This window comes from Scomber scombrus, chromosome 13 (genome assembly GCF_963691925.1).
Source record: "Scomber scombrus chromosome 13, fScoSco1.1, whole genome shotgun sequence".
Taxonomy (NCBI): Eukaryota; Metazoa; Chordata; class Actinopteri; order Scombriformes; family Scombridae; genus Scomber; species Scomber scombrus.
Genome location: NC_084982.1, coordinates 29,954,192 through 29,979,191, shown reverse-complemented (window position 1 = coordinate 29,979,191; position 25,000 = coordinate 29,954,192). Strand labels below are relative to the sequence as shown.

At 43.5% G+C, this 25,000-nt stretch overlaps 1 protein-coding gene across 1 annotated transcript in view; it reads right to left on the bottom strand.

Annotated features, from left to right (window-relative positions):
- ttn.2 (titin, tandem duplicate 2) overlaps positions 1–25,000 on the bottom strand; it is a 225,324-nt gene that overhangs the window by 80,551 nt on the left and 119,773 nt on the right. Inside the window, 27 exon segments of the mRNA XM_062431355.1 lie at positions 5–75; positions 604–637; positions 639–720; positions 825–1,011; positions 1,590–1,886; positions 2,534–2,821; positions 3,245–3,544; positions 4,438–4,585; positions 5,399–5,550; positions 6,244–6,531; positions 6,660–6,774; positions 7,845–8,032; positions 8,133–8,435; positions 8,678–8,977; positions 9,838–10,107; positions 10,804–11,070; positions 11,401–11,525; positions 12,279–12,687; positions 13,295–13,573; positions 13,865–14,131; positions 15,364–15,633; positions 16,170–16,338; positions 16,436–16,533; positions 17,319–17,585; positions 18,423–18,546; positions 22,376–22,518; positions 24,147–24,273. Coding sequence (XP_062287339.1) covers positions 5–75; positions 604–637; positions 639–720; positions 825–1,011; positions 1,590–1,886; positions 2,534–2,821; positions 3,245–3,544; positions 4,438–4,585; positions 5,399–5,550; positions 6,244–6,531; positions 6,660–6,774; positions 7,845–8,032; positions 8,133–8,435; positions 8,678–8,977; positions 9,838–10,107; positions 10,804–11,070; positions 11,401–11,525; positions 12,279–12,687; positions 13,295–13,573; positions 13,865–14,131; positions 15,364–15,633; positions 16,170–16,338; positions 16,436–16,533; positions 17,319–17,585; positions 18,423–18,546; positions 22,376–22,518; positions 24,147–24,273 — 5,568 coding nt within the window.

Sequence of the window (25,000 nt, the reverse complement as noted above, 5' to 3'; positions counted from 1 at the left end):
AAACCTTTTCTACTTCTTGTTCTATGGTATTGGTGTGAATTCTGTTGAAAAACCTTGTCCGTTTCTTCATTACTCCTAAAATGAAAACATATCTAACAACGGTTCACACATGGTGGAGAAATTGTGGGGATGACGAGGCGAACCACCACCACATTTTTGGAGGTTACAACCATTTTTGGGAAAATACCCAGAGAACTACGCAGCGTATTCTTGGACACCAGACTCCACTGACATGTACGACTTTTTATCTCAAGGAATAACAATGAATGATAATATCTTAAAAAATACTGACCACAGCAGCAAAAGAAGCAATCACTCATAAATGGTTACAGACCAACCTACAGTCAACTGTTGGCCAGAAATTGTAAAACAATGTTTTTGTTGGAGTAGGGAAGGTGTTTGGGGATTGCCGGTAAACTATTTAAATATGTAATTTGCCTTTTGCCATGATATATGGGCTACAAATTAAGTAACACTGTGTGAAACTCCTGTCCAAAACTCATACATATTGTGAAGTTGTAGAGGATGTACTTATGATGTTTGTTGTTCAGAAATCGAATAAAAATGTAAGTATTAAAAAAGAATGAATGAAAGCTTTTGTACCGATAGGATCTTTGACAAGGATCTGGTCAGTCTCCCTTGCTGGGTTTTCCGGTTCCGGCCAAGTTTTCAGCCAGGACTCTAAACTTGTACTTCTTCCTGGTGGGAAGGCCTTTGACTCTGCAGATGAAAAACACAAACACACACACAGCAACACATTAGCATTAATAATCAATGAAGTATGTTATGAGACTTCTGATACCAGACAGCAGAGTCAGACTCACCTGTAGTTGGTATCTTTGATTGGCAGTTTGTTGCATCTGATCCACTTGTCGCGGTCCGGCTCGTATCTCTCGACCCAGTATCCAGTGATCGGGCTTCCTCCGTCCTCATCTGGCTCGTACCAGGCCAGAGTCACGGAGTCCTTAGCGATGTCTGATGGCTCCAGCTTGTACGGGGCTCCGGGAGTGTCTGAGGAAAAAAGGGGGAGAGATGTTAGACACAACACTCTGATTTAAACTTTAAGGAAGGAAGGGAAGGAAGGATGGAAGAAAGGAAGAAAGAAGGAAAAGAGGGAGGAAGGAAGGAAGGAAGGGAGGAAGAAGGAAGGAAAGGAAGGAGGGAGGAAGGATGGAAGAAAGGAAGAAGGAAGGAAAAGAGGGAGGAAGGAAGGAAGGGAGGGAGGTAAAAGGAAGGAAAGGAGGGATGAAGGAAGGAAGGAAGGTAGGAAGAAGGAAGGAAAGGAGAGAGGAAGGAAGGATGGAAGAAGGAAGAAAAAGAGGAAGGAAGGAAAGAAAGAGAGAAGGAGGGAGGGAGGGAGAAAGGAAAAGAGGAAGGAAATGAAGAAAGGAAAGAAGAAAAGAAGGAAGGAAAGGAGGGAGGAAGGAAGGAAGGAAGAAAGGAAGGAGGAAAGAAAGAGAGAAGAAGGAAGGGAGGGAGAAAGGAAAAGAGGAAGGGGGAAGGAAGGAAGGAAGGAAAGAAGGAGGGAGGGAGGGAGGGAGGAAGGACAGAAGGAAGGGAGGAAAGAAAGAGACCCTCAGGTGACCTACCGAAGGAGTATCTGGCGATGATGGGTGCGTGTTCAGCGGGAGCTCCGATACCAAACTGGTTCTCAGCAAACACTCTGAAGATGTACTCCTTGAACTTGACCAGGTCGACGGCTCTGTACGTGGTGGATTTGACGGTGGAGGACAGCCGGTGCCAGACTTCACTGTCTACGGCGCGACGCTCAATGATGTAGTTGGTGACTCTGGAGCCGCCGTCATCACGCGGAGGGTTCCAGGCCAGGAAGCAGGACTCGTTGGTGATCTCAGAGATGTCGAAGCCAGCGGGAGGCCCGGGCTTATCTGTGATGGAGCATCAGTCATTATAGGCAAGGCAGCTTTATTTATATTATAGAGCATTTCATACACAATGAAGATTCAATGTGCTTTATATAAAACATTTAACAGTAAGAATTGGAAATAAAAAAACATAAAAGATAGATGGATGGATGGATGGATGGATAGATGGATAGATGGATAGATGGATAGATAGATAGATAGATGGATAGATGGATGGATGGATGGATAGATGGATAGATGGATGGATGGATAGATGGATAGATGGATAGATAGATGGATGGATAGATGGATGGATGGATGGATGGATAGATGGATAGATGGATGGATGGATAGATGGATAGATGGATGGATGGATGGATGGATGGATGGATGGATGGATGGATGGATGGATAGATGGATAGATGGATAGATAGATGGATAGATGGATGGATGGATGGATGGATGGATAGATGGATAGATGGATAGATGGATAGATGGATAGATAGATAGATAGATGGATAGATGGATAGATAGAAACTTTATTGATCCCCTAGGGGAAATTTAGGGTCCAGCAGCTTAATACACAAAGACATCGATTGATTTATTTTAATACCGTATCTTCCCCCTGAACATGACACTACAGAAGAGACAGGTCTCATTCTCTGACTCACCGAGGATGTTGACATCAACGGTGGCGGTGGCGCGACCGCTGCTGTTGGTGGCCTCAATGATGTAGGTGGAGGTGTCGTCTCTCTGGGTCTTTTCAATGGTGACGGTGGAGTGTCCTGGTTTGTTGTCGATGGACACTCTGTCATCTGCTTTGAGGACCGTGTCAGCCTTGGTCCACTTCACGCGGGGTTCTGGCTTTCCGGTCACCTCGGCCGGGAGTTCGATCTTTCTGCCGGCTTTGGCGGTCAGACCGGCCAGCAGCTTAGCGTCAAGGTTAATCTCAGGAGGCTCTGCAAGGATGGAGGATCAACAGTAAGAGGGATGTGCACTGTACAATTACTAATATGTATATTATAATATATATAAATAACTCAAACAACATTTAAAAAAAACACCTAAATAGAAAGAGTGGAACATAAATAAATTCTCTCTTTGCTGTCTGTGGTGATCAATCATGTCCTCTCCTCCTTTCTCAATGATTGATGTTGGTTATCACAACAATGACACTGAAATAATTTTCTTTCTTCGATTATTTTCATTATGTCATTCTTGATTCTGCCTGCATTCATACATTTTGAGTTTTGGGTTGTATTTCCTTTCGCTCCACTGCTTCAAGAACATTTCGAGGTAATTTAGACTGGGCTCATATATTGTGTGAAATAAAAAACATCCCTCAGATTCTCTACACAGGAAGATGATTTGAACGCCTTTACCTTTGGGATCAACAGCCTGGATCTCGTCGGTGGGCTTGCAGGGCCGGCCGGCTCCGAGTCGGTTCAGAGCTCGGACTCTGTAGGAGTACCACTGGCCTTCAGTCAGACCCGTCACCTGTAACTTCAGCTCGGGAACCATGTCGCCACAAGGCTCCCATTTATCAGTTCCTCTCTGGCAGCGATCCACGTTGTAGCCTCTGATACCAGAACCACCGTCGTACTTCGGTGGCTCCCAGGTGAGGAAGATGCCACTGGCTGACTTGTCTCTCCACCTCAGGTTCTCTGGAGGGTCGGGGACGGCTGAAGGGGAAACCAGACAAGAAGGGGTTAGAAAGTTTCTTCTGTATTGAAAACCTAACTTCTCTGTCCTCTCACAACGGGTAGAGCTGTTGCCATAACGTGTACATGTGCTCTGTTTCTCAACTCACAGTTGTTTCATCAAGTAGTTTATTCATTGGTTTTATGTCATCTTTATTACTGTTTACTGTTTGTTCTGCTGTATCTAACAGTCTTTTAAACAAAGTACAAATGGCTCAAAACTTCTCCAAGAACTGTTGTGTTGCATGAACGTCTCACCTGGTTGAGAGTCAAAGACAGACTATCTGCTAATGTACTGATATACTTGCATAGAATAATTAACACTCAGACTCCTACATTTTTTTATAATAATATAATTTACTGTTCAAATACTCATTCTTATAACACTCGAGGGGAGAATAGTGGACTGATTACTCTACCACTAAGTCTGACTCTATGAGGTCTTCCAGGTGAGGTTTGTGAGATTAAGGGAAAAGCTGGTTTTAAAAGAAGATTAAGAATGTATTTGATATTAATGTAATGTAATTATATCATCTTATTTGAGTGTGGTTGGGTTATGTGATACATGACTGTATAATGTTTTTCTTTCATTTTTATATATTTTTATATTTACTTGAGATTGCAATGTTTGTTGTGCTCTATTAAATATTATTGTCTGGACCCCAGGAAGACTAATGGGGATCCTTTTAAATAAAAAATAAACAATGTCTATATTCTGTGTGTGTGTTTTGAATTGTATTTCATTCATTTCATTTCAATTTTTTCCACAATTATGGACATACATTTCAGACTTATAAACCAAAAAGAACAAGAGTTGGCAGATTTCAAATCCTTTTCCATCTTTAAATTTGAAAGTAATGAATCCAAATACTCACTTGCGGGAGAGGAGACATTGACAGGCTCGTCGATGTATGCCGGCTCTCCTGGTCCACACTTGTTGCAGGCGGTAACTCTGAACAGATACTCCTTCCCTTCAACCACATCTGTGACTGTGAACTCCTGATCCTGGATACCTGTGATCACCTGAGGGAGAAAACACACTTAGAATTACCACCAGACAACAAGTTGAAGATATCCTCAGATACATGAGGAGTCCAACAAAGACTGACTTTTGGTTGATTGGTTTGGCTGTATTTGACTTGCATAACGTTTGTGAATTCATATGCATTTATTACAGGCCTAGATTTGATCCTCATGTAGACTTATGTTAAGTTTATAATTTCAAAATAATGATTAAATACCAGGCGGGGAGTCCCAGTCCTCTGAAATGAGGCCAACGTGGAATTAACTTAAAACTGCATTCTATCAAAAGGCCACCAGGGGGCGACCGTTTTGGTGTCAAAAGGACTTCCGTCTCTATACAAGTCAATGGACAATTCACCAACTTCTCACTTGATTTCTAACCTCAGTAAACGTTTTCAAAATGTGTTTATGGTCTCAATCGCTAGTTTAAAGCCTTCTTCAATGCAGTATGATGTTCATTTGGGACATTTTGGCCTCCCTGATTTTATATGTGACGATAAAGCAGGGTATGCATTAGGGCGTGGCTACGTCGTGATTGACAGGTTGATTGGTTCACAGGTTCAGGAGGGCGCCTCATGCTCCTCCTGATGCCCATATAAGTAGAATCCCTGTTTTTATTTTACCCAGCATGCACCTGAAATTTTCAAGATGGAGCTGCTCAGATCCGATACTATTGGCCTCCGAGCAGCAGTCCACAAACCAATGGGTGACGTCACGGATGTTACGTCCATTTCTTATATACAGTCTATGATAAACACATACTATGATGATTAAATACATACTATGTTAACTATGTGGATGCCAATGTCATACCTTGACCCAGGTCTTGCGGGACATGTCCCGTTTCTCCACCTGGTAGCCAGTCAGAGGACTTCCTCCATCATGCTCGGGAGCCTCCCAGCTCAGATGGACATGTTGACGGGTCACTTCTGGAACCTTGAAATCCTTTGGAGCGCTGGGTGCAGCTGGAAGACACAGATAAATATACAGTACAATGATACCAAAACCTTAATCCAAAACAAACAGCAGTTAACTGTTCTTTAATCTGTATGTAGCTCAATCACAAACTGCTTCAGGTCAACTGTTTTCTCAGATTTGTTTCTATATAACTTAAAGCGATGGTTCGGCGTAATTTCATTGCACATTGGAAAGTTTGTAAGAACACCAGGAGTTCATTAAAAATAAACACTTACCTGATGGCTTTTACTCTGCTGCTACTGCTAAAGCTGTAAAAATCGTCGAAATCTCGCGCAACCACTGAAATCCTGTGTGGTCGCGCAGGATTTCAACAATTTTTACAGCTTTAGCAGCAGAGTAAAAGCCATCAGGTAAGTGTTTATTTTAATAAACTCCTTGTGTACTTACAAACTTTCCAATGCATCGATTTATGAGTAAAGACCCTATTTGTACTACTGTAGAAGTTTGATAACAATCCAGGCATTATTAGTGGAGTACTTTACGAGATACACTGGTGGGTCCGTTAGTGCCTGTACTAAGCCATTCGGCTGATAGCGCTAACTCCACTAATTTGCGACCAAATGAAAAAAAAGGGCTGAGGCTGTGATTAGATAGACCTCATGACGCTAGGTTGAAATTACGCCGAACCATCGCTTTAAATGTTTTCAGTCAAAATAAGAATTTTTGTTTTCTTGGCGTACCGATGACGTTGACTTCGATTTCTCCAGAGACAGACGTGACGTCGTTCTCCAACGTCAGGGTGTAGGTGCCTTTGTCTGGGCGAACACTCGGTGTGACGATGAGTTCTACGAATGTGGACTTGGTCGTCACGGTAACGCGCTCATCCGCAGCAGTCAGCTCCTTCTCTCCGAAGGTCCACTTAGCAACGGGTGTCGGGTATCCTGTTATGGGGACTCTTATGGTGAGAGCCTGAGGGACGATCACCTCCAGGCCATCTTTGAATGCACTCAGGTCAAAGGTTGGACCGACTGGAGAGAGGAGAGATACGCATGATGAGTAAGATGGTTATGATGGGTACAGAAAAGTGTTCTCTTCATCAGATGAACATTAAAAACATCAATGGCTCAGTGACAATAAAAACTACTGTCTGTCTCACCATGTGTGTTGTCGGCCAGCAGAGGTCCGATGGTGTTTGATGGGTCGGACACTCCAGCAGCATTTTCAGCAAACACTCTGTAGTTGTACTTTGCTCCATATGTCAGACCAGAAACCTGAAACAACAAATGTCAAACTGATCAGCTGGGTGAATTCATTTTAGAGGATGAATCTGACAATAAGTTAAGCATTAATCAAGATATCAGCAGCAGGAGGGATTTCATTGTAAAGCAGCTGCTGGATGATGAGAAAGGTTTGGGTTAGCCTGGAAGCAAATTACTCCTGTTGGTAGAGTTTTTGGGATCAGTTAGAAAACTCTGAGCTTGTAACTGTAGTGTTTAAATTTGGTGATAATTACTAACAATGAACAATGTTGTATCTGCTAAAAGGGTACTTGATTGTTGACTATTATTTGCTAAAGATGATCAAATCTGAAGGCATTATGTTAAACGAAGAGGTGTATGTGATTCTGCATTTATTGAGTGAATAAGTACTTTATAATCGAATAAGCATAAAAGCTTAAAATCACAATATATGTGATTATACATACCACACTTATTATTATATTATTATTACCATAGGAAAAGAATGCAGTAGGAAAAGTAATTGGGTAATATTGAACTTGAAGAAATCTGTGATAAACATTGCTCACACAGCTAACAACAGCTAACAGCAGCTAACAACAGCTAACAGCAGCTAACAGCAGCTAACAGCAGCTGTGGGGAACTGAGGGAAAAAAAACAGAACTCAAAGTGAAGCTTACGGACTCTTAGAGACCGAAACTAGCAAGCATAGAAATAAATGGAGCAGCCACAAAAGTTGGGTAGAGGCGTCTTTAGGACAGGTTCATGTTGGGTTGGAAGAAGCAGATTGGTTGAAACTCACTCCACAGTGGGAGGGGGTTTAAACTTTTTGCAAGAGTCAGCAATATAGACAGAATAAAAGAGACCCCAGTTTTGAGTTCTTTGTGTCATTTATACATAGATCCTGTCTGTGTATGTTGGCTCTAAACTCTAACTGCATTCAGCTGGACGACTCCTGGTGACTTTTGACTGAGTCTTTTTGGAACTTCAACATTTTTTGAACAACGATACTTCTACGATACGATACAAGAATTAGAGACGACATAACCTTCAGACATGCTTTTAAAGTCTTATTTCAGAGTTTGATAAGCATGCAGCTGTACCTTGTAGACGAGGTCAGGGCAGAGGCGGGCGTTGCAACGCAGCCACTTATCAGTGCCATCTTCACAGCGCTCGATGATGTATCCTGTGATCATGCTGCCTCCGTTTTTCAGAGGAGTCTCCCAGGTGAGCTGTACTGAGTTCTTGTTCTGGTCCTGCCACACCAGGTTCTGAGGGGGACTTGGGCGCTCTGCAGGTGATGGACATAAACAGTTAATATAAGACACAATCTAAGGGTTAGAGCTAGACCTAAAATAACAGAATTCATAATTTCAGCTAGCTAGACTCACCGATGGGATCCATGATCTTGACGGGCTGTGAGGCGGCGCTGGGCTTGCCGTCGCCAGCTTTGTTCTGAGCTTTGACTCTGAAGATATACTCTTTGTTCTCAATGACATCGTTGACAATTGCCTTGAGCTCATCGGCTTTAGTCACCTGGACCGGAGACCACTTCACTGATGTCCTGTCACGCAGCTCAATGATGTAAGAGGTGATGGGAGAGCCTCCGTTGGACTCGGGAGGCTCCCAGGAGACGGTGCAGCCGAACTTGGTGACGTTTCCAACTATCACATTCAGTGGAGCTTCTGGAACACCTGAAAACAGCGATAAACACAGTTATAGGTTAGTGAGACTGGATTATATTAACCTTTAGTCACCAAAATTACACTTTTTAACCCTCCTGTTGTCCTCGAGTCAGGGAAGGAAGGAAGGAAGGAAAGAAAGAAGGGAGGAAGGGAGGGAGGAAAGAAGGAACAGTCAAAACAGACAGGGTCAATTTGACCCAGGAGGACGTCAGGAAGGTTAAAACGACCACATGATACAAAATCCTTCTCACCAAACTTGTTCTTGGGCTGTACAGGTTTGTCGGTCTCTACGTTGGGGCCGCTGCCGACTCTATTGCGAGCGCAGACTCTGAACAGGTACATGGAGTCCATCTGGAGTCCGGTCACTGTGTACTCTGGGCTCTCAGCGTGGTCGGTGGCCAGCGTCCATGTCTTACGTTTCACATCACGTCTCTCCACCACGTAGCTGATGACTTTGCTGCCTCCGTCGCTCTCCGGTTCCTCCCATGCCAAGCTGACCTCTCCATCAGCTGTGTCGACTACCTGCAGGTTCTTCACAGGCCCAGGAACATCTGGAGATGAGACATGGAAGAAAAACACATTTCAGCATAACATGGACTTTTCAAGGCACATTTCACCTCCTGAACCTGTGAACCAATCAACCTGTCAATCACCACGTAGCCACGCCCTAATGCATACCCTGCTTTATCGTCAAATATAAAATCAGGGAGGCCAAAATGTCCCAAATGAACATCATACTGCATTGAAGAAGGCTTTAAACTAGCGATTGAGACCATAAACACATTTTGAAAACGTTTACTGAGGTTAGAAATCAAGTGAGAAGTTGGTGAATTGTCCATTGACTTGTACAGAGACGGAAGTCCTTTTGACACCAAAACGGTCGCCCCCTGGTGGCCTTTTGATAGAATGCAGTTTTAAGTTACTTCCGTGTTGGCCTCATTTCAGAGGACCGGAACTCCCCTCCTGTGTATAACATAATTCATTCACCAGTGGATCTATTTCCTTACATTTACATCTTCTCTTTGCATGAATAATAATAAAGTCCCAAATGTCCTCAAACAAGTACTTCACTGCATGTTGCTGTTGCAAAAATTTGTCAAATTTGTAGCAGTCAAACTACAAATGTTAATAAGCATAATTAAGGTTCCACCATAAAACTTGATACGGTTTTGTACCTGGTCTCTTTTTCTGTAATGTGCTTTTTCTACCACTAGGTGGCAAAAAAAAAAAAAAAAAAAAATGTGTCGCCCCCTGGTGGCCTTTTGATAGAATGCAGTTTTAAGTTACTTCCGCGTTGGCCTCATTTCAGAGGACCAGAACTCCCCGCTTGGTTCAAATACAAAAATGCTAAAAAATATATCCTTATGCTAATAATCAGGTCACAGTTTTATCTTTGTGTTGGAGAGCTCACCGATGACATCTAGGTTGATGAAGGCTTCTCCTTCTCCGTGTTTGTTCTTGATGATGATCTTGTAGCGGCCCTGGTCACTTTTCTTGGGGTCCTTCAGTCGGTACTCTGTGCGGTCAGCAGAGGTGTGGATGTGGTCTTTGGACAGGCTTGTGTTGTCATACAGCCAATCAGCCTGTGCTTTTGGGTATGCACTGTAGGGGACGGCCATGGTGATTGGCTTCCCAGCATCTGTGACATAGCTCTGGTCTGTGGTCTTTATCTGAGGCACAGCTGCAAGAGGAGGGAGGAGTAGATATCATGAGGGAGATGAACACCTGGACAGATGTTTTATTTGTTCATCAGTAACTGTAGAAGTGTTGAAGTGGGCAGGTTGCAAACTGGCTAACAAAAAGTCTTTTTTTGTTGTTTCTTTTTAGGTAAATGACCACGTAGGTGCCACGTAATACAACTTTATATACTGAACTTTGAGTCTGGATAATCTTCACATTATGTAATGGTAATATTCAGTACCTACCAACAAAATGTGATGTTTTAAAAAAAAATTCTGGTCCAGTTTTACTTAAATATAAAATAACATTTGATTATTAACATTACATAGCTTAAAGGAATTAAATACACGGTCGCCCATAAAGTTGGAATAATATTGTTTTCAGACACATTCCTCTTTTTATTTTCTATTTATGCACATCACTAATCACCTTTAACCAGGTGCAATGAGATTGATCAATACAATTTAGACAATATTTACACTTTATCTATCAAGAATAAATCACATTTTCACAATCATTTCATGGAAAGAGGCAAAAATATTTTATTCCAACCTTATGGGCGACCATGTAGATATCTGCTAAGTGTCTTAAGTAATTTAATCTATTTAATATGTGATTTAAAGGAATCTTAACCACCAAAACTTGTGATTTTGGGGATTTGATAGTAAAATGAATCTTTAACTTGTTCATTTCTTACCTGCCAGCTCCAGCTTGGCCTTGGCATCTTTGTCCTTAACAATGATTCTGTACTCTCCTTGGTCTCTTGGTCTGATCTCACAGACCTGCAGTCTGTGGACTTTCCCCTCGCTCATCATTTGGTATTTGTCTCCCTGGACGACCGTCATGTTGTTCCTCAACCACTTCACCTCCACTCTGTCCTTGTTGAGCTCCACCTCGAACACCACGTCTGAGCCGGGAGGTTCGAACACGTCCTGCGGCGGTCTGACGATCTCCACCGGGGTTTCTGCAGGACATCAACATGAGGAAGGTTTATTGAGAGCAGAGGCAGAACAGGAACAGTTTATAACCTTCCCCAATAACCTCATATGGACCCATATGTGTCGGTTGTTTAATGTCTGGTAGGGTTTGTGTAGTATGTGTGTTGCTCAATGTTTAGTGGTGTCGTAGAGTGTGTGTGTGTGTGTATGTATTGTATATGTATTGACAGTTCTGGGGACAATAAATATCTATCTATCTATCTATCTATCTATCTATCTATCCATCTATCCATCTATCCATCTATCTATCTATCTATCTATCTATCTATCTATACAGTAAAGTTTGAGGAGCTCACCATCAACAAAGAGTCTGGCTCTGGATCTCTTCTCGTCCACACCACAAGCGTATTCACACTCATCGTCTGGTCTGCACTCCTTGATGTGCAAGGTGCAAAACCTTCCTTCCTTTTTAAATGTGTATCTGAGAAAATAAAAATATTATCATTATTTTACCACAAACATCAGAACAGTATTTTCAGTGAATGATGAAAAACATCAAATGCGATTCACACAAAGTGAGTCATGTCGCACGGCAAAGGACTCAAATATATTCTTGACTTGTGTTCTGTCAACTTAAGCTGGAAATTAGAGCCGCAACAAATTCAATATGAAGATGTGAACAGGTGCAGATTTGCATGAGGTGGTTTGAAATGTGTCAGTGTGCAGTTTTCTCCCTGAATGAGACTTTAACCTTCGTGTCGTCCTCCCGGGTCAAATTGACCCCCGTCTGTTTTGACTGTTCCTTCTTTCCTTCCTTCCGTCTGTCCTACTTTCCTTCCTCCATCCCCCTTTCTTCCTTCCTTCTGTCCTTCCTTCCTCCCTCCCTCCCTCCCTCCTTCCTCCCTCCCTCCCTCCTTCTGTCTTTCTTTCCACCCCATTACCTTCCTTCTTTCCTCTGACCTTCTTTCCTTCCTTCCTCCCTTCCTCTTTTCCTTTCTCCCTCCCTCTCTCCATCCTTCTTTTCTCCCTCCATTTCTTCCTTTCCTTCTTTCCTCCCTCCTTTCCTTCCTTCTTCCCTCCTTTCCTTCCTTCTTCAAACCTTCCTTCCTTGACTCGAGGACAACAGGAGGGTTATCACCCTGTCTTGTAGTATAATATATATATATTTATATTGTCTGCACCTAGATGAACATTGAGGTATAGTATAGTATAAATCACAGCCATGATGACGTACCTCGGGCCTTCTCTGATCTCACGTCCGTTTCTGTACCACTTAACGTCGGCTTTCTCTTTGGTAATTTTGCAGGTGAACTCTGCGTCTTCAAACTCAGTGATGGTCTGGTCCTTGAGCTGCACGCTGAAGTCTGTGGGCGCCTCGCTGATGATCAGCTCAGCGGTAGATTTGCTGTCTCCGGCCACGGCGGTGTACTCGCCCTCGTCGGCCAGCAGGCAGTCTTTGATGGTCAGCGTGTGCTTCTCTTTGTCGGCTCGGTAAACGATGCGTTTGTTGAACACGATCTCCTCGTTGCCTTTCATCCACTTCAGAGTCGCTTTGGGTCTGTTGACCTTACAAGAGAAGCTGACAGTCTTCTTCTCCTGAGTGTCGATGTCCTCCAGAGGAACCACGATCCTCAAACTCTCCTCTGAGCAACACAAACATCACAAACATGTTAAACTCAACAACATTAGACCTCATTATTTACCTCATTTGTTCCTTCTTTCCTCCCTTCCTTCCTTCCTTCTGTCCTTCTTTCCTTCCTCCCTCCCTCCCTCCTTCTCTCTTTCTTCCTTCCTTCTCCCCTCCTTCCTTCTTTCCTTACCCCCTTCTCTTTCTTTCCTCTGTCCTTCTTTCCTTCCTTCCTCTTTTCCTTTCTCCCTCCCTCCCTCCTTCCTTCTTTCCTCTGTCCTTCTTCCCTCCCTCCTTTCCTTCCTTCCTTCTTCCTGCCTCCCTCCCTCCCTCCCTTCCTCCCTCCTTTCTTCCCTTCCTTCCTCCCTCCCTCCTTTACTTCCTTCCTCCCTCCTTTCCTTCCTTCCTTACCTACCTTCTTCCTCCCACCCTCCTTTCCTACCTTCCTCCTTTCCTCCCTCCCTCCTTTCCTTCCTTCTCCCTCCCTCCCTCCCTCCTTTCCTTCTTTCTTCCTCCCTTCCTTCCTCCCTCCCTCCTTTCCTTCCTTGACTCGAGGACAACAGGAGGGTTAATTCCCTCTCAGCTGAGGTAATCTATTACTCTGTTATAAAGTAATCACGGACCTTTGACAGTGAGCTTGCAGGAGCTCTTGGCTTGCTCTCCTCTGTGATTGGTCAGGTTAATGCTGTAATTGTCCTCATCTCCCTTCTGGGCATCTTTGATCCTCAGGGAGAAGACGTTATCTCTCTGGACCATCACGTATTTGCCGCTCTCGAAGATGGTCTCTTCGTTCTTCAGCCACTTGGCCTTCGCTTCTTCGGTGTTCGTCTCACAGTTCAGGACGATCTCCTGACCTTCTTTGGCCTCGGTGTCTTTCAGCGGTGTGATGATCTTCAGTTTCTCTGTTGATGCAGATCAGAAAGTCAAGAGTCAAACAAACAGGCTGTGAATGCTTCTGGGCCACTGTGACTATCGGTGCTACTGTTACTATGACAACAAGCTCAGTGTTTGGTTAACTAACATGAAACTACAGTAAAGAACAAGTACCTCTAACTGTACTGCAGTAATTTGAATTGATTTGTTTGCACACTCAATGCTTATTAAAACTACATATTTAATTCACACACACTTTTTACATATATAATATAGTTGTACATGCATTTAAAGCAGGAGAGCAGTAGGAAGCTATTTACCGAGCACGGTGAGATCAACACTGGCTCTGTTGGGTCCGATCATCACCACGTATCCTCCCTCATCTTTAATATCACTGTTCTTGATGACCAGCGTTCGTCTCTTTCCGTCACTGATCATCTGGTACTTGTCTCCCTCCTCCAGCTCCTTGTCGTCTTTCATCCATCTGACCTGGTAGTTTTCCTTGGAGACGGAGCAGGTGAACTCCGCCTTTTCGCCCTCCACCACTTCCTGGTTGTGAGGCTTGGAGATGAACTCAGCAGCCAGTTCTGAAGGGAGGGAGTAGAGATTAGAGGAGGGTTGGAAAGCACTTAAGATAGGTTTATGCTATATTAGAGGTTTCAGTTCAGAGCCTCCACAGCGCCCTCCAGTGGTGGAAGAAGTACTCAGATCCTTTACTAAAAATAGCAATACAGCAGTACAAGTACCTCAAACTATACTACAGTAAAGTACTAGTACCTCAAACTGTACTGCAGTAAAGTACAAGTACCTCAGACTGTACTACAGTAAAGTACAAGTACCTCAAACTGTACTGCAGTAAAGTACAAGTACCTCAGACTGTACTACAGTAAAGTACAAGTACCTCAAACTGTACTGCAGTAAAGTACTAGTACCTCTAACTGTACTACAGTAAAGTACAAGTACCTCTAACTGTACTACAGTAAAGTACTAGTACCTCTAACTGTACTACAGTAAAGTACAAGTACCTCTAACTGTACTACAGTAAAGTACTAGTACCTTTAACTGTACTACAGTAAAGTACAAGTACCTCAAACTGTACTACAGTAAAGTACAAGTACCTCTAACTGTACTACAGTAAAGTACAAGTACCTCTAACTGTAGTACAGTAAAGTACAAGTACCTCAAACTGTACTACAGTAAAGTACTAGTACCTCAAACTGTACTACAGTAAAGTACAAGTACCTCTAACTGTACTGCAGTAAAGTACAAGTACCTCAAACTGTACTACAGTAAAGTACAAGTACCTCTAACTGTACTACAGTAAAGTACAAGTACCTCAAACTGTACTACAGTAAAGTACAAGTACCTCAAACTGTAGTACAGTAAAGTACAAGTACCTCTAACTGTACTACAGTAAAGTACTAGTACCTCTAACTGTACTACAGTAAAGTACAAGTACCTCTAACTGTACTACAGTAAAGTACTAGTACCTTTAACTGTACTACAGTAAAGTACAAGTACCTCAAACTGTACTACAGTAAAGTACAAGTACCTCTAACTGTACTACAGTAAAGTACAAGTACCTCTAACTGTAGTACAGTAAAGTACAAGTACCTCAAACTGTACTACAGTAAAGTACTAGTACCTCAAACTGTACTACAGTAAAGTACAAGTACCTCTAACTGTACTGCAGTAAAGTACAAGTACCTCAAACTGTACTACAGTAAAGTACAAGTACCTCAGACTGTACTACAGTAAAGTACTAGTACCAGTGGCACATTCACAGTGATGATCAGGGTTCGGGTTAAATCTTTCGTACCATTAATCGTTAGGTTTCCAGAGGTTGTGATGCTCGGACTCAGCTTGCAGTAGTACTCTCCAGCATCATCCATCTTCAGGTTCTGGATGAGGAGGATCCTCCTCTTCCCGTCCACGATCTGGTCGTAGCGGCCGCCCTCCGGCAGCTCCTCGTCTCCTTTGTACCAGGTGACGTCGGCGCTGGGTTTGGACACCTCGCATATCAGCTTCACGCTGTCCATCTCAGCTCCCTCCACGTTAGACAGGTTCTTGATGAACCTCGCCTCCTCCTCTGTGAACAAGCAGCAGCAGTGAAAAATAAATTGCTAGAACTCAAACCGAAGGTAAATTGAAAGGAGGGAGGAAGGAAGGAAAGAAGGAAGGGACGAAGGAAAGGAAGGAAGGAAGGAGGGAAAGAAAGAAGGAGAGAAGGAGCGAGGGAGGGAGGAAGGAAGGAAGGAAGGAAGGAAAGAAGGACAGAGGAAAGAAAGAAGGGAGTAAGGTAGGGGGAGGAAAGAAGAGAGAAGGAGGGAGGGAGGAAAGAAGGAAGGGACGAAGGAAAGAAAGGAAGGAGGGAAAGAAAGAAGGAGAGAAGGAGCGAGGGAGGGAGGAAGGAAGGAAGGAAGGAAGGAAGGAAGGAAGGAAGGAAGGAAGGAAGGAAGGAAGGAAGGAAGGAAAGAAAGAAGGACGGGAGGAAGAGAGGAAGGAACGAAAAAGAGAAGGAGGAAGGAAGGAAGGAAGGAGGGAAGGAAAGAAGGAGCGAAGGAGCAAGGAAGGAAGGAAGGAAGGAATGAGGGAAGGAAGGAAGGTTAAATGTGATGTTCTTACCAACGACGGTGAGCATGCCGGAGGATTTGGAGGTCTTAGCTCCACATTCATATTCGGCCTCATCATCAAACACAGACTTGTGGATGATGAGAACATGTTGACGTCCTGTGGCAATAATTTCATATTTCTTCCCCTTCCTGATTTCACTTCCATCCTTTAACCAGCGGACCTGTGAGGCAGCAGGAGGAGACATCAGAGACGTTAAAACACTGAACAGTGACTGATGGTTCATGTGATGTGGTGAATGAAGCTGAAGTCGTGCTCACTTTGACGTTTTCTCTCGACACTTCACATTCAAACCTGGCAGATTCCTTCTCTCTGACCTCGACGTCATGGAGCGGCTTTGAGAACTCGATATGTGGAGCTGTGGAAACAAAAACAGAGAGAAGTCTTTATGAGGAAGTCTTTAACTCTTAAGTGAGGTGGTTCAATATATTAATTCCCCTTTTTGTGAGGCTCCTCGTCTCCTTGAGGATTCATTTGCTGTTTAATTTAATTTAGCTTTCAAACTTTTGTGGAGTCCCTCCTGTTGTCCTCGAGTCAAGGAAGGAAGGGAGGAAGAAGGAAGGAAAGGAAGGAAGGGAGGAAGAAGGAAGGAAAGGAAGGAAGGGAGGAAGAAGGAAGGAAAGGAAGGAAGGGAGGAAGGAGAGAAGGAGAGAGGAAGGAAGGAAGGGAGGAAAGACACAGGAAAGAAGTAAGGGGGAAGGTAGGAGGGAGGAAATAAGGAAGGAAGGAAGGAAGAAAAGGTGATGAGGGAGCAAAGAAGGAAGGGAGGAAAGAGAGAGGAAGGTAGGAGGGAGGAAAGAAGGAAGGGAGGAAGGAAGGAAGGAAGGAAGGAAGGAAGGAAGGAAGGAGGAAGGAAGGACAGAAGGAAAGAAGAAAAGGGGATAGAGGGAGCAAAGAAGGAACAGTCAAAACAGACGGGGTCAATTTGACCCGGGAGGACGACAGGAAGGTTAAATAGTTTGGAAGGATTATTTAATTCTAATGAAAGGTTCTTTATTTTTATTATTATGTCTTATAAATAGTTCTTTAACTCTTATGGAACATTAGGTTTGGTAGTGGGAGAAGATTAGATAAGACTGTTTACATTTGATTAGGCTCTCAATCTCTTCCTGGTGTTTTTATATCAACCTATAATTTACTCACGTTCAACATTGAGGAAGCAGGAGGTTTTGAAGTCTTTAGCGTCACACGTGTAGGTCCTGGAGTCGTCCAGAGTGCAGTCGTGGATGAGCAGCGTCCTCTTGCATCCATCTACCTTCATCTCATACTTCTTGTTCTTACGGATCTCCTTCCCGTCTATGAACCATTGCACCTCCGCATTCTCTCTGGAAACTTCACACTCGAGCGTAGCGGTGGCTTCTTCCTCCACCGTCTGATCCACCAGAGGCTTCGAGAACTCCACTGGAGGCTCTGAAGCGACACGGAAACAAGCAAAGCAGATGTTTAAATACCACGAGAATATTCAGGTCAACAGTTTCTGTTCTTAAATGAAACCAGTTTATATCTCAAAATCATCAAAATCCACAATTTTGAGTTCCTCCCTTCCTTCTCCTTCTTTCCTCCCTCCATCCCCCTTTCTTCCTTCCTTCTGTCCTTCCTTCCTCCCTTCTTCCTTTGTTCTTCCCTCCCTCCTTCCTTCCTTCTCTCCTTCCTTCCTCCCTTCTTCCTTCCTTCTTTCCTCCGTCCTTCCTCCCTTCCTCCTTTCCTTCCATCTTCCTCCCACCCTCCTTTCCTCCCTTTCTCCCTCCTTTCCTTTCCTTCCTTCCTTCCTTCCTTCCTCCTTTCCTTCCTTCTTCCTCCCTCCTTTCCTTCCTTCCATCTCTCCTTCCTTCCTTCCTCCTTTCCTTCCTTCTTCCTTCCTCCCTCCCTCCTACCTTCCTTTCTTTCCTCCGTCCTTTCTCCCTTCCTCCTTTTATTCCTTTCCTCCCTACTTTCCTTTCTTCTTCCTCCCACCCTCCTTTCCTCCCCTCCTTCCGCACTTCCTTCCTTCTTCCTCCCCTCCTTTCCTTCCTTCCTTCTCTCCTTCCTTCCTTCCTCCTTTCCTTTCTTCTTCTTCCCACCCTCCTTTCCTCCCTTCCTTCCGCCCTTCCTTCCTTCTTCCTCCCTCCCTTCCTCCCTCCTTTCCACACGAACACTGTTATAAAGTAAGAGTCGTGTCTCTGCAGAAGTAAGGTGAGGTCAATAAAATGTAGATTTCATTAGTTTTTGAGTTTCTCTGCTCAGAGTAGGATTATGTTCTGGTCTTACCGTTGACGGTGAGGTTGGCTTCAGTCTGGAAGTCTTTGGCGGTGAGTCGGACTTGTCCAGCTTCGCTGAGCTGGACGTCGCGCACCGTCAGACTGTGGACGCTTCCCTCGGCCTTCAACACCACCTGTTGGTTCAATGACATCATCATCAGTATTGTTTACTGTGCTCTGAACGCTGTCTGTCAGGTTCAACATGTGCAGTTATATCAGTCTGTAAGTTTATACAGTCAGTATCACAACCAGTCAACTCAATATTGTCTGTGAGGGTCAGTCATTTAACCCTCCTGTTGTCCTCGAGTCAAGGAAGGAAGGGAGGAAGAAGGAAGGAAAGGAGGGAGAAAGGAAGGGAGGAAAGGAAAGAAGGAAGGAAATAAGGAAGGAAGGGAGGAAGAAGGAAGGAAAGGAGGGAGGGAGGGAGGGAGGGAGGGAGGGAGGGAGGAAGGAAGGAAATAAGGAAGGAAGGGGGGAAGAAGGAAGGAAAGGAGGGAGGGAGAGAGGGAGGAAGGAAGAAGGAAGGAAAGGGGGGAGGGAGGGAGGGAGGAAGGAAGGAAGGGAGGAAGGAAGAAGGAAGGAAACGAGGGAGGAAGAAATGGAGGAAAGGAAAGAAGGAAGTAAATAAGGAAGGAAGGAAGGAAGATAATAGAGAGGGAGGAAAGAAGGAAGGAGGGGTGGAGTGAGGGAGAATGGATAAGAGGAAGGGAGGAAGGAAGGAGGAAGGAAAGGAGGGAGGGAGGGAGGGAGGGAGGAAGGAAGGAAGGGAGGAAGGAAGAAGGAAGGAAAGGAGGGAGGTAGGAAGGTAGGAAAGGAAAGAAGGAAGGAGGGAGGAAATAAGGAAGGAAGGAAGGTAGGAGGGAGGGAGGAAAGAAGGAAGGGAGGAATGTAGGAATGTAGGGGGGAGGAAAGAAAGAGAGAAGGAAGGAGGGAAGGAAAGAAGGAGGGAGGGAGGAAGGAAAGAAGGGCAGAGGAAAGAAGGAAGGAAGGAAGGAAGGAAGGAAAGAAGGAAATATGGAGTAAGGAAGGACAGTAGGAAGGAAGAAAGGAAAGAAGGAAGAGTCAAAACAGACGGGGTCAATTTGACCCGGGAGGACAACAGGAGGGTTTTAATGTCTGTGATGCTTTTAGAGAGAACAGAACAGCTGATTTAATGATTTTAATGATTTTGTGTAACTCAGCGAGTCAGTCAGCTGAGCTCTGACAGCTAAAATGAACACAAGCAGCTGCTTTCCTTCCCCCCGATTTAAACCTCCTGACCTCTGACCCCTTGTGGCTGGTTTTACCACACATCCACCGGCTGTATATCACACGGAGCTGTCTGAGCCAGCCGCTACATAACTCAGAGGAAACATACAGGAGCTTTAACTTACTGCTTTAAAAGGATAATGATGAAAATTACAATCATGTTCATCTCATTTTATCTTGTTTTTTAATGATCATTTTTATTCTTTGTCTTCATTAAATAACTTTAAAGAGAGATAATAACTTTTGCCCATGCTGTTGAGCTGTGAGTAGAGCTTTAAAACATTTAATCAGATCAGAAGTTAGACGTCAATAATGTGGAAAAACAACAGAAGAAGTCCAGTAAAGTTATTGAATGTTTTCTCTTGTGGAATAAAATGATTTACAGATATATAACACAACCTTACTCTAACCCAAATAGTATAAAATATAACAGTTTTATTATATTTGTAAATGAATAAAGACTCAATAGATATAAAGACACATTTCATTTCCTGAGTTGAGATTTTAATTGAAACACAGTTGAACTGATATTAAAGTTCAGTTCTGACATTGCACACTTTAACTGTTAATGTGTGTGTGTGTGTGTGTGTGTGTGTGTGTGTGTGTGTGTGTGTGTGTGAGCAGCTGGTGACATGTTGGATTCATGTTACTGTGTCTTATAAACATCAGCACCCATGAGACTGTGTTTCATACCTTTTTATTTATTATCCAGGATTAAAACTTAATTACTTAAATCTATGTTTATCTTTCTTTGTGTTGCACAAGTTTAAAGTTTAAAGTTTAAAGTTTAAAGTTTAAAGTTAGTCTCTCTAAACCTGGATGTTTGATTCTCTCTCTGAGTTTGTTTTTTTAAAGATGTAAAACTGTGAGAGTGACATTTCATCAGTGATCATTGACTGGAGCTTTTAATAGGCTCCAGAATAAAGAGAAGGAAAAGGAAAAGAAGGAGAGAAGGAGAGAAGGAAGGAAGAGAGGAAAGAAGGAAGGAAGGAAGGGAGGAGAGAAGGAAGGAAGGGAGGAAAGAAAGAAGGAAGGAAGGAAGGAAGGAAGGGAGGAGAGAAGGAAGGAAGGAAGGAAGGAAGGAAAAGGAAAAGAAGGAAGGAAGGAGAGAAGGAGAGAAGGAAGGAAGGGAGGAAAGAAGGAAGGAAGGAAGGGAGGAGAGAAGGAAGGAAGGGAGGAAAGAAAGAAGGAAGGAAGGAAGGAAGGAAGGGAGGAAAGAAAGAAGGAAGGAAAGAAGGAAGGAAGGAAGGAAGGAAGGGAGGAGAGAAGGAAGGAAGGGAGGAGAGAAGGAAGGGAGGAAAGAAGGAAGGAAGGAAGGAAGGAAGGAAGGAAGGAAGGGAGGAGAGAAGGAAGGAAGGAAGGAAGGAAGGAAGGAAGGAAGGAAGGAACAGTCAAAACAGTCGGGAGGACGACATGGAGATATCTATTGTTATTCTTCAGTTAAGCAGGTTCAACTGAAGTTTGATTAATGCTAATTCAGTTTAAATCTGTCTCTGCAGCTTATTTTATTTCATAACTAAAGAAAAACCAACTGTGATGAAACCAGAGCCGTCAACTCATTGGACCTGAGATGTTACAGGTGGGAATAGTTCAGGTCAGATAGTGAAGCAGCTTTTACACAACTGGAACAAACTACCAGCAGAACTGAAACCAGGTTAGAAACACGTCTCTTCTCCTGAGCTTATGATTGAGCTCTTTATTTAAAAGCTCTTTAAATGTTAATCTTTCATTTGCACTCTATGTCCTTTTAATGATTTTATGCTGCAACCTTATATTTAATATTTAATGCTCTATTATAGTATTTAATTTCTCTCTCTTTCTATGTTTCTATACTTTGTTTCTATTATTAGTGTGTGTGTGTGTGTGTGTGTGTGTGTGGGGGGGGGGGGGGGTGTATGTGTTTACTATTATTGGGTTTTACTGTTTTTATGTTGTTTTATTTCCAATTCTTACTGTTAAATGTTTGTTTTATGTATAAAGCACATTGAGTTCATTTCATTTAAAGAAACTCAGCAAATAAACTAACAAACATCCTCGTGGCTTCATTTTAAGATGTGACTGAACTCTTTATGCAGTCTGTGAATCTTTGTTCACACTTGCACAACCCTGAGAGAGATTGTGTGTCTCAGAGATCTCAAATTACAACCAATAATCAAAGTAATGCTGCTTTATGACAAGATGCCGTCTCAAGGCCCGGACTCACTCTGAGAGCTTTTCAACTCTTATTCCAGCGTGAAAGCAGCGGCGATTTCACACATTTACATCACGTTGTGTGTTTTTTAAACCTGAAGCTGTCAAATATCTGCTGTTGCCACCTGCCCTGTGCCCCAGCCTCTCACAGCTGTTATAAATAACCCCCCCTGCAGAAACGCTTGCGGGGCAGAAAAAGCCTCCCCTCCTGCGTTATCTCAAAACCAGGATCGAATGCTCAGCTTGAAGCCCGATCCACCAGCAGGCCCTTATATGCAGACAGGCTGCAGCTCAAACACTGAACACTGTGTACAAATGTGACAGGAAAGGTTCTTGGCTCTGGACCAGAACCTCAATGAGAGCCGGAGCCTATAGTATGTTTAATAAGTGAATGCCAGCAGTGTGTGTGTGTGAGTGTGTGTGTGTGTGTGTGTGTGTGTGTGTCAGGAAGCTTTCAGGAAGTAAGTGTCATGCTTTGACCTGTTGAAACATAGTGAAGACTCACTCAGGTGTGTTTGGACTTACTCTGTCACTCGGTTCCAGCTTGGTACCCCCCAGGAACCACTCGACTGTGATGCCCTCGTATGACAGCTCACACTCGAAGGTGGCGGTCTCCCCGGCGGTCACGGTTACATCCTTCAGAGGCCTATTCATGCTGATCACTCGGGCTTTGGATTGAGGAGAAGACATGGTTAGCCCCCCCCTCGAAACACAAGCACGATAAATCCAAACAATCCCCAGAGAGAGAGACGGCTAATCCTCAGCGGCTCGTCCTCATGGTGCGGTTGAGCTGAAGGCAGGCTGCTGGGAGCCTTCAGGACAACTGAAGGCAGCCGCAACTGGGACTTGGCACTGGGGGGGCCTCGCTAATTAGCATACGACCTGCCGTCAGATGTATATGGCTGCAGGAACCAGTGAGGGATGGGGTCGCGTCCTCCCCCTGCCAATCGCTGGAAACCTACTCTAGATATGGCATGAGGCTTCTAAAATTACCGAGGGACACGATTGGCCGAGAGCCCAACTCTGCCAAACCCATCAGGGGGTAGCCAGTCTGCTCCTGTCAATCACCTCATTTTCCTGGAAACGGAGAATGCAGCGCTCCCAACAGGAGTTACCCAACGTCAGATGCAGAAAGCGCTGACATCACGGTTAAGTAAACGTCTGTGTTGTAACAGCACGATGTAACTGGTGCTGAGGTTTGGTAACGCAGACGACAATGAGAGCCGATTATAAAAGCACATCAACTATTTACAGCAGGATTCTTCACATGCTTGAATTAAAGGCTCTTAACGGCCCGTTAAAGGCCGTCTGACAGCCAGCTGAGTGATGGTTCATGTAACCAGCGAGCTCACTGTTGTTATCTCTGCTCTGACAACTTTATCTCTGCAGACACACAGTTACATTTTCACACTCTCAGGAATACCAGAGTCTGACAGGAAGCTAGATCTACATTAATATATATATATATATATATATATATATATATATATATATATATATATATATATATATATATATATATATATACACTGATAAAACGTCTCCATCTGAACAAGTGATTTCACCTTTTGAAAATCTTTCTCCTCACTTTTAAAGCTCTTAATGGTCAGACTCCATCATATGTTAAAGAGCTCATAGAACCTCATGAACCTACCAGAACATTTTCTCTCAGCATGCAGGCTTACTCTCCTCTCCTTCCTCTCCTTCCTCTCTCTCCTCTCCTTCCTCTCTCTCCTCTCTTTCTCTCTCTCTCTCCTCTCCTTCCTCTCTCCTCTCCTTCCTCTCTCTCCTCTCTCCTCTCCTTCCTCTCTCTCTCTCCTCTCCTTCCTCTCTCCTCTCCTTCCTCTCTCTCTCTCCTTCCTCTCTTCTCTCTCTCCTCTATACAAATAAAGATTGATTGATTGATTGAGATGCTACTCCGGAGATGTTTCTGTTTATTTTTGCTTCTAATTTATGCACAAAATAAACTAAATGGTTTACAAAAGCCTACGAGAGTCTAAGTTCACTTTGTTTTTTCAGGTGATGGTTAAGAGATGATTCTTCTATTGAATGCTACACTCTTCAGTGGTTGTTTTGGTGGTCAGTATTTCACCTCTTTTCAAAGCAAATCAAGTGGTTTCAAGAAGTTCTTCACAAAATCTTAAATATCGACCTAATAACTTGTTAATATGGAGGTTTTATTGCAGTGTATAATATATTAAATACCTTGTAAATGCATCAAAATGTAGGAACATTATTTAAACTGGTTAAAAGCAGAACAGAATATGATTAGACAGTTTAGTGTTGTTTCTGTCACCTTTGACCCTGAGCTGAGCGGTAGATTTAGCATTAGCTGCAGCGAAGTCCACCGCTCCTGCCATGTCCATGCGGCAGTTGAAGAGAGTCAACATGTGTCGGGCTCCTTCCTGCTTGATCTCCACATCCTGAGAAACAAAAGATGGAGGAAAAGAAAGTCAGCAAAAAAAGGAATTTCTTCTTCTGAAGTTCAACACGAGGCAATGAGAGAGTTTCCATAAAGTCCCAAAAGATGACATTATTTGTTTTATCACGATTGGGATGGATGAGATGCTGAGTTTAATTAAAGCATACTAAAGCTTGGTTAATTATGTAATTGTGTTCTGAGGATTTTCAGCTTATTGTGAGATGTTTAAAAGTACCTGTTCTAATATTTCTATATATTATATATATATTATCTTAACCCATTCTAGCATGTATGAGCAGTATATGTTAATGAAACAAAGGGTTATAATACATGTGTTTGACCACAGAAGGGCAGTATTAGTGTTAATTCATTATGTTTATCATATTATGTTTTGACTGTTCCTTTCTTCCCTCCTTCTTTCCTTCATCCCTTCCTCTTTTCCTTTCTCCTTCCCTACCTCGTTCCTTCTTTCCTCCCTCCCGCCTACCTTCCTTACCTTTTTCCTCCGTCCTTCCTTCCTTTCTTTCCTCATTTCCTTTCCTTCCTCCCTTCCCTCCCTCCTTCCATGATGGAAGGGAGGGAGTCCCTTCCATCATTCCTTCCTTCTTACCTTCATTCCTTCCTTCTTTCCTCCGTCCTTCCTTCTCCATTTCTTTCCTACCCCCTAACTTCCTTCCTCCCTTCCTTCTTTCCTCTGTCCTTCTTTCCTTCCTCCCTCCCTCGTTCCT